At 35.1% G+C, this 13307-nt stretch overlaps 1 protein-coding gene across 1 annotated transcript; it reads right to left on the bottom strand.

Moving 5' to 3' along the window:
* Positions 1 to 7726: 7726 nt before the first annotated feature.
* On the bottom strand, positions 7727 to 10264 carry LOC120267317 (probable receptor-like protein kinase At2g21480). The gene has a single exon (XM_039274974.1). It carries the CDS (start codon positions 10262 to 10264, stop codon positions 7727 to 7729), a length of 2538 nt encoding a protein of 845 aa, XP_039130908.1.
* Between the last annotated feature and the right edge of the window lie 3043 nt (positions 10265 to 13307).

The following is a 13307-nucleotide window of genomic DNA, read 5'->3' as shown; positions in this document are numbered from 1 at the left end:
CACGCCCAACAGCAATGAGGTGCCCAAATCATAAAGAAAGATGCAACCTTTCAGTAAAAAAACACAGAGAATCTCAACTCTACAAAACTTCCCATATAATCAAATAGGAGAAAACTAAATCCCATTAAAGAATTTAGCCAAATTAAAGGGAGTGGGTGGGGAAGAAGGAGAGAAGAGAATAGAATAGAGAGTAGTAGCAAGCAGCTCTAATCAAGATCACAGATCTCTGAAGAAGCCCCACCTCCCTCTCTCTCTCTCTCTCTCTCTCTCTCTCTCTCTCTATGTCTAACTCTATCTCTATCTCTACCACACCTGCCACTCGTTCCGCAAGCTTTATCAAACTCTCCGCCGACACAGCTAATACGCCAAAACAAGATAACAAATTGAGAGCTTTACCATCTAATCTGGAACCAAAATTACACAAAGCTTTCAACTTTTTACCTGGAGGAGTGAAATCCAAGCGGGAAAATTGAAAAAAAGAAAAGGAAATACAAAAGAGAGAAACATCACCAACACCTCCACACACACACGCACAGCGTATGTATGAGCACATGTGGGCTCAGTGGGCACGTCTCCTCGTGCGTGCAGCTAAGCATCTCTCGCTCACACACCGTCACCGTCTCCGTCTCCGTCTCCTTCGCCGCGCTTTGGCTTCGCTGCCATGGTCCCACTCCCCATTGTTTATCTCTAAAATTCCCGGTTTTGACTTCATTAATTCCTGCTTTGTGAGGGAGAAAGATCAAATTTTTTTCATTGTTTGGGGATCAATGAGAAACAAGAACATGTTACACTATAGTATAAACCATTAATAAATCTAATCAAGTGTTTAGAAAGAAGATAACCCCAATATTAAATAATTGAACAGGAAGTCCGTGCCTTTTTTTTTGTGGCATTTACTGTTTCTGACGTTGTGACTGCATGTGAGAGAAAGAAAAACACACACATGTACTATGAATCAAAACATACAGAGATCTATCACCAAACCAAACCAACCCAAACCAAACCATTGAGAAAGAGATTGAGTGAGAGCCAATTAGATAAATAGTGTTCACTTGTTTTGCGTTTGATGTCCTGCGCTCCTTTTTTTATTTTTAACCATTTAAGTGTGGTCCCTGCATGCATTTATGGAATGTGAGTGCAAATTTATAAATGCCAATTAACTGGCGGTTAGCAATAATTTAAATTATTTATTATCTTTAATTCCATGGTCAAAAATACCGCCAACTGTCAAAGACTCTTAAGAATGTTGTGAGATGGTTCTCCCTCATGTGATGATTCATTTTCTGGGTTGTAAATGGGTTTGCTTTTGCAAATAATATAATTTAATAATCTTTAAATTTCTTCAAATATTAATTTATTTCACATTTTTTAAATAAAATAACAATAATTCCACCGATTTTTTTAACTTCCATATACGAAACATTTGGAGTTTTCAAAATAGATTAAAAAAAATACTTTTTATTAGTGTTTTACACCACATGAATAAAATAATAGTGAATAATAATAAAAAACACTAAAAGGGAAACTGGACGTGAATATCAACACTGTTTTGGAGTTTTTTGGCCCTTGTATGAAGGACTTCGAGGTGACTCGGCCTTCGGAAGAGATGCATGATTCAGGCACTGGCTAGACTTTGAGTTTGTTACACAACTAATGATATGATATGAGAACTTTGTATCTTTATTTTTATTAATGCGATGTGATTTATCCATTTTTAAAAAAAAAATAATTAAAAAAATTTTGGTATTAGTACTGAGATAAAATAAATAAAGAATAAATAATTTATATTTTTATCATTGTTGGATTAATTATTTTTCAAAATACGGACTCTTGAGTCTTGTCATAAAAATAAGAGAAGAGACCTCTATTCTTTAGCTGTTTAATTATTATTTTGAAGCATAATAACTTATTAAAGGATAAGGATCTCATTTCATCCCTCACATTTTCCCATCATTGATATTCTTTAAAAAAAATCTAAAATATATTTTTAACTTGTATTATTGATATATCACAATCAGGAGCGTGTTGCTTTTAATATGTATTAGACAAAGGATTCCCATCATGTAACTCGAACTTTGATATAGCAATGTCTATAGCAGTAAAGTAATCGGTCTTGTTAAAAGATAATTAATTAAAAATATATATATATATATATCAACTAATTAAATAGATCTAAAACATATCATAAAAACCAACATTTCATTAAGCGAGTGACAGTGTGATAAATTGCCATGTAAGAAATTAAGAGTTTAACTCTTATCAAAACATAGTTGAAGCTTAGTTATGTTGCAACTGGCTTCTCCTCATTGTCTCACACGCGCACGCGCACACACATGAAAAAAAAAAAGCAAGTAATTTACCCTTTTTGCCCTTTCATAAGTTCCCTCACTCATAACACAAATGATATAATGAAGAAGAGAGTAGAATTAGTTTGGTAGCAAGGCAAGGAATCACAGAATCTTTTTAGTGAGTGTGTGTGTGATCTGTCCCAATGGCTTAGTTTCTTCACAAGCAAGTAGACAAATAAAGAGGCACTGGTTGGTAGTGTGTCTCTGCCTCTCCCACTCAACCTCATCATGCATATGAGAAGAAGAGAAAAGAGAGCATTCTTATTCATTCATTCATTCTCCTCATTGACGTCTCTGACCATCCCATGAGACATGAGAGTGAGACCACCAATAAATCATACCACCATATGCTTTCAATTTACATGTTTTGTAATTTCCAATTCAACAACTCCTTCCTTCTCCTCAAAGTTTATACTGTGGCACCACCCTGCCATATTTGGTGAGACAATTAATTCTCCCCCTTTTTTGGAACATGAAATTAATAAAATAAAAATAAAAAATAATTACCAAGCCAGATTTATATATATATATATATATATATATATTATGTGTTAGTTTCCTAACACTAATAGGTTTTAAACCAGTTTAGACCAAGTATTAAATGCCCCGGAAAAAAATAAACATCCTTAAACAAATTTTTTTCTTCTTCTTTTACGCACATAAACATTGAAACTCAAAATTTACCCAATTAAACCACTCAAAACTTTTACCACTAGGAGCAATTCCATTGTTTTAAAAATATTTAATAGAATTTGATTTTATATATTTTTAAAATATTCAATATAGCCAACCACTTCATGATATATTCGCATTGAATCATTTGCATAAAATATTTATATCCGATCGAGGAGGCATATTCAAATCTCAGCTTACACAAAGCTTTCATAGGGGTATAAATAGGCAAAAATATTAACTCCATACTTGTACAGACCCTAATTAATGGCTTATCCATATTTTCCAAAAAAAAATCTCAAATTGATGTATTTACTTTTAGTTTTCAAGCTAACTCATCAATTGACTTAAATGGAGTAAAATCTGAAGAAAAAAAAACTAATATCATAATTTACATCTCAACAACCTTATTGAATATTTGGAAAAACCAAAATAAAAAATTAATATACATTAAAACACTACTATTAAAATCAGCAATGAGACAAAGTTCAAATTAAGAAAAGGGCTTTAATCCTCTATTTAATGACAAGGATATGATTAATTGATGACACGCTAAAATTAACAAGCTTTTCCATGCACCAACCGCTACCGTGCTTCGATGCTAACAACCAATATTTATAATTTATAAACAACACCCCATTACAAAAAGAAAATCAAAGATTAAGCAACTAATTCAGATCACAAATCAATTTTCAGATAACAACATTTCAACAGCATTTTAATGCACTGCATTGTAAGCCCACAAAAATCAAAATAATATTTTTTTTTAACTTACAGCAAAAGAAAATGACAGTCAAACTACCAATACTATTAAAAACAATGGTCTATTAAAAACACTGGTCCCCAAATTTATAAGTTTTTTGCTTGTTATTTCAACCCCACCGACAACTCAATTAAAACTAGATAAAATGAAGAATAAATAAATAAAACAAATAAAAAGGTTTAAACACATCTTATATAGGTAATACTTTTTATAGAGTAGCTTGATATCAATGTCCTATGTATGATAGATGTAAACATATCTCTAATCATATAAATGAACATGTCTTACTAATTAAAAAAAAATAAAAAAAAAGGATTAATAACTCAAAAAGATAAAGAGAACATCAATAATTGGACAGCCTACCACAAAGACAAGTCCGGAAGAAGATTCTTCTAATCAACAAAGCAAACCAAATAAATAAATAATTAATTAAATAAATTACCAAAAAGTAAGCAAAACTTCTTTTCTTTTTCTTTTTCTTTGTGCTATTCTTTTTGTCACCCTCCAACACATGCATAAACAATGACTATAGTGACTCTTAATGAGTTGCACAATAAGCATTAAATATTCACCAAATCATACAAATCAGAAACCTAACTAGCCTTTTCCTCTCTTCATGCTTTCTATATATATATTTTTTTAATATTTTTCTCCAACTTCACTAATGAGTAATCTTTTTTCTATACCTTTCCATAATATATGTATGTATGTTTTATCTTTGATGCTGTTGATGAGTCATAATTGATGACAAAGACACAACATTTCAACAACTAAGAACTTGTGCCCTGATCTAGTCAACCCAATCATTGTGTGAACTCTTGTTAAATTGAATAGTAATTATCAATTAACTTATGAATTTCACGCAGATGCGTATGTACGTATATATATATATATATTAATATATATATATATATATGATATAAACTTTGGAAAAAGAGGAGTGAGAAAAGGCCAAAAGGGGGGACCGAAAGCTATTTCCCAACTCACTCTTCTCTAGCATATTGAAAGCAATAGTTTTCAAAGGAGAGAGAGAACAAGGAAAAGAGAGCTTTGATAAAGAGGACATAGATTAATAATAAGTAGGTAAGTTTCTTTGGTATAGCTAATTAGATTTATACATTTATGTGTTTACACATACATACCCTGACGAATCCAAATTATAAAAAAATTGAGATTTTACACACACACACACATATATATATATAGTATAAATTATAAAAAAATTGAGATTTTACACATATATATATATATATTTAATAATAATATCAATAACCTTATGGTCTATTGGAATTGAATCCTTTATAAAAGATATTTGTGTCCTATTTAAAAAAGTGGGTTCAAACCGCAATTCATATAAGATGAGGCTATAAGTGAGTTAAAATATTAACTCATCGTTTGTACATGTTTTTGATCGACTATTACATGTTAATTTGTTAACAATAAATAAAAAATAGGTCAATATATTTTTGTAATCTTATATAATTATATCTACACATTTTAGTAAGCATAGGAAAATAAAAGTCTGACAATGTTCAAGTGTAGGAAATTTTTATTACATATATGCAGTTTTTTTTGGGATGGATAATTGTATCATTATTATTTTTTCTAAAACATGGACGAGTCACAAATCATCAAATGTCGTCATCTAAAATTTTTTTAAAAAATATTTTGCATAAAAAAAATCAGATTTAAATTTTTTATAATATTTTATCCTTCTCACAATAAATAGTTAAGTGTTAAAATATTTGAATCCTACAGTAAAAACTATGGTAAAAATTAAGTGTTAGATTCACTCTCAATCCATGGTTAAAAAATAATTAAAAAAAAATATGTAAAGTTTTTTGTCCTTATAATTAAAAAAAAAAAAATCATTCCCACTTATGTGAGATAAAAATCAACATTTTCCGTGTGTGGACGCTTATCTTTATTCCCAGGACTGTTTGTTGTCATCGTTGTTGATTTTATGGCACTGTGATTTATGGTTATATATATATATATATATATATATATATATATGTATATATAGATATATATAAAATTCTAGAATTGACATAAATAGTCATGAAATTAGACAATAATGGATTGAAATAATAATGTACTAATATAGGAGATGTGGAGCCCAGGTGTCTATCATGGATCCAGCTGGTGCAACGACCAACGGAGAACCGTCTGATGATCTGATCGGACGGTGCAAAGAGGGACACTAAATGGAATAAGCATGGGCTGGGATCAGACCACAAGTTATCTCATTTTCTGACGACCGACACTCGGTTTTATGTCTCGTGGCCATTCTTTATTGTCTTGTACTATGTCTTCTCACTGTTTACGTTTAAACCAGTTTATTAACTTGTGTTTGGTACGATTTAATTTGGTTTAAATCAAATAAATACCATCTCCTTTAACAATATTGGATTGGATTAAAGGGCTGTAGGGTATTTGATCTTATCGTAAAAAATAAGAATGAGGTATTTAAAATATTTTGAGTTGAAAATTCATTAAAAATAATATTGATAATTAATTACCAATTATGAGTGCAGATACACAACCTAAATTTTTTGTCCTCGATTGATGATTTAAAGGATAAACAATTAGTCCTTAATCCCGTTATACGCATACATACCTATGATATATATAGCACTGGTTTTTTTCAGGGAAAAAAAAACACAATATTGGATTGGAATTATGTCACCAAATTTTTTTTTTAAGAAATTTAAATATATTTTTTCCCCCAAATCACAGCCAAGCATCTATGATGTTTTGAGGTTTTTCTTTTTTATTATCTTAATTTAATGGATGTGTTTGTCCCATTTAATGCTAACATTTATAGAAGCAGTATGGACTCCACAATCTAAGATGATCTAGAATTCATATAATACGTCACAAATAAAATTAAGACAAGTTGAGTAAAATAGAAGGATGATTCCAGAGTTCTATGTGATCTCAAAATATGTCTTAGATTGAAATATAAATTTTATAAAATAGTTATTAAGCTAATTATGATATATGATGTAGAATGCCAAGCGTTTAAAAAATAACATGTTTAAAAGATGAGTGTACTTGAGATGAGAATGCTAAGATAGATGTCAAGTGTTATTAAAAATGATTAATTTAAAAATAAATGTTGTATATACCCTAATAAGAAATATGGAAATTCGTCAAGTAAAATGTTGTATAATAAGTAAAATAGACTTAAAAAATGTTTAACAAATTTTTTTTTGTAATGATAGGATAGAGTTTGGTGTATTAATTTTTTAATCTTTGATAGAGAAATATGGAAAAGAAGGGTTTATGTAATTGACACTAAAAATTTATTATTGTTGTTGTTCATCACATTAAAAAAAAAAAACAAAATTTGTTCAGCTGGGTTGAAGTTAAGCTGGTGAATTTGGCCTATTCTATTGTGAAGCCGAACAAGCTCAACAAATTGGTTTGGGTTTCATAGAGCCTGTTTTGTGGACTCACAGCCCAAAACCCAACAAGCTTATAAAATGTGTTTTGTTTCAAATAATACAATAGTACTGGAACACAGATTAGGCAAGATGAAAAGAAAAAATAAAATTGAAGTCACTACATAAAGTTTCACAGGCCACTGTGTCAGGTAGGGAACCGAGCACTAAGGCAATCATGAACCAAAATCGTGTCATATTAACATTAATAAATTTCAATGATAACAATACCAGCACCAAGACTAATCATAGATATATTTGCAGTTCATAATACAAAGAACCAAGTTACCCAGCATCATCATCCCAATCATATTCATCAAACAAAGCAACCATCTCTCTGTATCACTTTGGATCGGAGAAATTATATTTAACACGTGAACCATCACCAAATATCTATAATATATATATTTATATATATATAAGTCCATATATATAAAATATAAAATATAAAATATAATAACACCAGTTAATTAGGTAAAAAAAAAAAAAAAACAAGATCACCTCCCCTTCATCTCGCCCAAATGAGGGAACACGTCATTGGCCATGGCCGCATTAGAGTGCTGGTCCTCGGAAGGAGCAGCAGCACCATTCTCTTGCTTGATCTCGCCTGCAACTACACCAGCATCACTCTTATTAGTGTTGGGTTTCAGCGCATGCGATAGTGGAGGTGTGGGCGGGTTAGCCTCTTGCAATTGCAACGCGTACTCGAGATTCCATAGCACGTCGCCCATGGACGGCCTATCAACACCGAACTCGGCCAAACATTTCTCGGCTGCTTCCACAAACTTGCTCATCGAGTCAGAGTTGATAGTCCCTTCAAGTAACGGGTCCACTATTTGCTCCAATGTATTTTGTCTCTTGTTCTTCATCGCCCACTCGGCCAAGTTCACCTGCTCCCGTGTCAGTGCTGGGTTCAGCGCTGGCCGAGCGCATAGCGTCTCAAGCAGCACGACTCCAAATGAGTACACATCAGACTTATCAGTCAAACGCTGGCAACGGAAGTACTCCGGGTCTAAATACCCGAAGCTGCCTTTCACTGCAGTGCTTACATGGGTTTGGTTCATCCCTGGAGCATCTTTAGAGAGACCAAAGTCAGATACTTTGGCTATGAAGTCATCGTCCAAGAGAATGTTTGTGGTTTTAACGTCACGATGGATGATCCCCTGTGCTGTGCCTGTATGGAGATAGTGAAGTCCACGAGCTGCACCTATGCATATCTCCAGCCTCTGTTTCCATGTGAGTGGCATTAAGTCATCCTTCCCATAAAGATGATCCCTAAATGGTCCGTTGGCCATGTACTCATACACTAGTATCATCTCAGAGTTCTCATCACAGTACCCAATCAGTGACACCAAGTGCCTGTGCCGGAGCTTAGACAACATCTGTATCTCTGTTTGGAATTCATTTATCCCTTGCTCTGACTGTGGGTTGCCACGCTTTACAGCAACCTTTGTGCCATCGTCCAGCTCACCCACGTACACATTACCAAAACCTCCGACCCCAACCACTGCCTTCTCGTCGAAGTTGTTTGTCGCGTCTTGGAGCTCAGCGAGAGAGAAGTATCGGCCAAGGCCTAGCGATGAAGAGAAGGTGTAACCACTCTTGTGTGAGCCAAATGTTGAGCCACCTTTGCTGGTCATGAAGGTTGAATGACCTGCATGGATTGGGAGGAGCCATGAAGAGAAGCTGTTCCTTCTCTGCCAGTCCTGTGGCCTCTTGTGCCACTTCACCACCATGGCACCTAACCCAGCGAATGCGCCAAACATCATCACGAACCCAACAGCGGCCACTGCGTGGCTTTTCGTGTTCCCACCATCCTCACTAGCTTTTGATCCATCAACACCAAACTCACCATCTAAACTCCCAACCGAGTTGCTCATCTTCAGAACCTCCACACCATTCAACAACGCATCGTTTGTCCCAGCACCATCATTCAACGGGCCAATCTGTATCAATAACCTGTCCATTGCCACTGTGGAGTTCAGTACAAAGTCCTTATAGTAAGCAGAGGCAAGCTTGGAAGTTAAGGTCGAGAGGTCCAGCCCAGATATTGCCATCTTATGATTTATGTATACATTGAAGTAAAGATTGTCAAGATTCTTGCTGATAATGTCAGCAAAATGTAGCCGAACAAGGTAACCAAAGGAAGGATCGACGTTGAGAACCCACGAAACGTTGAAGTTTGGACTACCAATGCGAGCGTCGGCCATGTGCACCGCCGTGGAGTAGACAAAGTTCGGGGCAATGAAAGGTGAAGTACCATCAGGGAAGTTAATGATGCCGGAAGACACAGACACTTTCTGCCCGGTGGATCTTGACTGGAGGTAGCCATGGTCAGAACTCCATGTCCGGGAGAGAGTGTCATTTGCAGAAGTGATCAAAGGGCCTCCAACATTAAGACGGTAAGATGTTTGGTAAGCGTAGTTGGATAGACCTGAGGTAGGACCAACCGGAGATAAAGAGGATGCGTAGTCGGAGATGAGAATGTCAGGGGCCGAGATAACCTCAATGGCGTTGATGAATGCAATAGAGTTGCGGAGAGGATCGAAGTGGATAGAGAGACGGTCAGAGGTGGCATTGATGAGGTATTCTTTGAGAAGCCATTGGGAGGAGTCGTCAAAGTTGAAGCTGTGGAGGAGGACGTAGTCATCGGTTTTGACGGAGAAGACAGCTTGAGTTAGGTCGTGGGAGGAGTCATTGACGGGGAAGAAGTGGAGACGAATCCAGTGCCAGCCAGGGGAGGTGAGGGGGAAGGTGTAGGTGGCATCCTCGGTGAAGATGCGGGCGGTGAGGTAGAGAGGAGAAGGGACGTCGGTGGTGGAGGGGGTGGAGGCAGTGACCTTGTCTTTGGCGGAGAGGTAGGAGGTGGACTGAGAGTCGGTGAGGAATTGGCGACCGTCAAGGCTGGGAGTAGGAGTTGTAGCGCCACAGTCAAGGAGGAAGTTATCAGAAGGTTTGAAGGTTGGGGATGGTGGCTGACCGAAGACGGAGGAGAGAAGGAAGGAGAGGAGAAAGAGTGAGAGGAGGGAAGACATGGGTATGAGATGGATGATCATGATAATGAAGGAAATGGAGCTTTTTCCCTTCTCTCTTGGTTCCTTTCCGATCCCACGGGAGGGGTCGGAATAGGGAAGGGAGGAGAGGTTGGTGCCTTGCTCAATTGATAACTAACTCTTATTTTGTCTTTATTTGGAAATGGATATAAGTTTGTATGGTGTTGACCAAGTCTTTCGGGAAGTCTTTCTTGTGGTTAAGACATTCCTCTTTTCACCATCATTAATCAAGACCAATGCCTTTGTCTATAAATATGTTTTTAAAAGTATAAATGGGTTTTATCTGCAACTATACTTCAAGATGTGAAAAAGCAATATTCTAAAAAAAATAAATATATTAAACACATCCTCCTATTCTACTCCTCCACCACCATCAATCCCAACCATCTTAAGACCTCTCTCTTTCCACCTCTTTCTCCACCTCTATCCTACACTTATGCCCGCTAGCTGGTCGTATCGACCATTCAAACTCCGACGGCATTCTCTACGTCCACTGCACTAACGATGACGCCATCTTCTTCGAAGCTGAAGTTCATCAAGCTTATAACCTCCAGTCCTTTCTCACAGCTGATCATCATGCTTCTTCTTCATCTCCCATTGATGAATTCCCAGAGCTTTTGCCAATCAAGAAGGCCCACTTCAACCTATCAGACCCTCTTCTTACAGTGCAACTCACTGTGTTTGATTTTGGTGGCTTTGTTCTTGGCCTCTCCATGTCTCATTGCTGATGGTGCTTCAATGGCCACCCTCCTCAAACATTTGTCTTCCATTTCCAGATCAGGTGCAACCATTATTAATGGCTCATTACCAAACTTTCACTCTGCTTCCTTCTTGTTCTCTTCCAATAAACCTTTTCCTGAAACAGTCAATTGGTAAAAAGCTCATCAGATGGTGTTGAGGTAGCCATCTTAAGGTTTGTGATTGATAAGGATGGAGTAGAGAGGTTGAGAGTAATCAAACAAGGGTGGCGGTCGTGAATGGGCTCTTTTGGCTGTGTCTTCGGCGAGCCAAGGTGTCAATGGCCTGCGCCCGGCGGTCATGTAGTGTCATAAGCAGTAAACCTATGTAAATATAGGAAATATAGGATAATATATCTACGACCATAAACGATCCAATGTCAATCCAATCAAAATATCTACTTGAACATCAGCTGAAGTAATGGACTGCTGGCCTATTGGAGGCAAAAAAAAAAGGGCTACAGATACACTATTTTTTTCTCAAACAAAAAACTAACAAAAACGATGCTTCAAACTAGTTTAGCAAAAGCCATGGAGTGCGCAAAAGATTTTTATCATATATTAATGTTTTGTAGATTTATTTTCATTTTTCACTCATACCAAATTAAATATCCTCCAAAGGAAGTCAGATCAAAGGTTGAAGTATAAGAGCACTGGCTGAAAGATAACAAGAGATGAAGCTCTAGTCACAAAGGGAAGATATCCTAATTTGTTGCTTGTTCTCTCTCTCTCTCTCTCTCTCTCTCTCTCTCTCTCTCTCTCTCTCTCTCTCACTCTCTCAATATGAGGAGATGAGGCTAGCTAAACTCATGAAAGAACCAAAATGGAATGGAATGTCATTTTGAAAGATTAAGTTGCAAAATTGGAATGTCATGAGTGGTAGAATGCAAAAATGTTTGAATTTTTGCATTCCAACATTTTTGCATTCTACCACTCATGACATTCCAATTTTGCAACTTAACATTTTTGCATTCCACCACTCATGACATTCCAATTTTGCAACTTAACCTTATTGTTAATTGGAACTTTATTAGTTTCCAAATTTAAAAATTAAATTTTAATTGTAATTTGATAATCACGTGTCTATGAGTGGATATTACCTGATAATCATTGAATAGTTCATATAATATTTGAATAGTTTTTGCTTTGTTATGATAACACAAGAGTAAAACCGTGATGAACTGATTATATATGTGGTCTTTTAAAATGTTTTTTTTTTAAAAACTTGAAATTTGTTATGCTATCCACAAAACTGCACTTGGGTTTCTCAATAGTTTTCTTAGGTTGAAAAATATGGGCTTTGTTGTATTATTCACAAATAATTTTTTTTTAATTTATTTTTTAATCTTTCTATTTTACATTGTAATTTCTTAGTCTTTCTATTATTTTAATTGACCCATGTTAATTCTCATAAATCATAAATCCTAACCCTAAACTCTCAAGAAAAGATACTGATATTTAAAATAATAGAAGGACTAAAATATTATAATTTAAGTAGAATGGTAAAAAAAAGTAAAATTAAAAAAATAAATGAACTATTTAAAAAATTATATATATATATATATATTTATTTAGGAAAAGAAAGAGTATTCTTTTACAACAACTGCATGTGATTGCATGAACCTTTGAATTGTTAATTTGTGGATACAGTTGTATTAATTTCAATATATGTTTAATGTTTATAGATCCGAATCTTTGGTATGGCATATTCATTGTCCTTATTGGGCTCAACTACGTGGATTGGTTGAGGGATTTGACGATAATTCTCATCAAAGAGAAATCTCATATATTCTAGATAATCGTAGACCCAATTTGATTAGGGAAAATGCCAATGAATAAAATAATGCTGCATTCATTAAGAGAATGGATGATATATACTATCATAGTTGAGTGTATATATGCATGATACTAGGATCAGTGAGCATAAGATTCAAAGGCAACATTAAAACATCGATTCTAGCTATATCCATGTATACAACACAATCTAAAGGAAGTGTTTGGAAAAAGTAGAGCAGAATATCTAAGCATGAGATATCTAAGCATTTGTTTAGAGTAGGGATGTCACCATGGCCGTCTCATGTCCTCAAACTGATTGATCTCATCATGTACAATCAAGCAACTTGGTTTCCTTATAGATTACAAGCTTAAACTTGATCTCATATAGTACAATCCCTCCCTGATGTTTTCATAGTTGTCAACTTCCGCCTTGCTCATCATGTTGAAGATAGTTGAAAGCCATTTTAATAGCAGCAAATTGCAAGTGTTGATGGTGGATAAGCTAGTAATGA

Source organism: Dioscorea cayenensis, chromosome 8 (assembly GCF_009730915.1).
Source record: "Dioscorea cayenensis subsp. rotundata cultivar TDr96_F1 chromosome 8, TDr96_F1_v2_PseudoChromosome.rev07_lg8_w22 25.fasta, whole genome shotgun sequence".
In the NCBI taxonomy this organism is placed as follows: Eukaryota; Viridiplantae; Streptophyta; class Magnoliopsida; order Dioscoreales; family Dioscoreaceae; genus Dioscorea; species Dioscorea cayenensis.
Note: the sequence above shows the minus strand (reverse complement) of the source record. Positions and strands in the feature narration are given on the sequence as shown.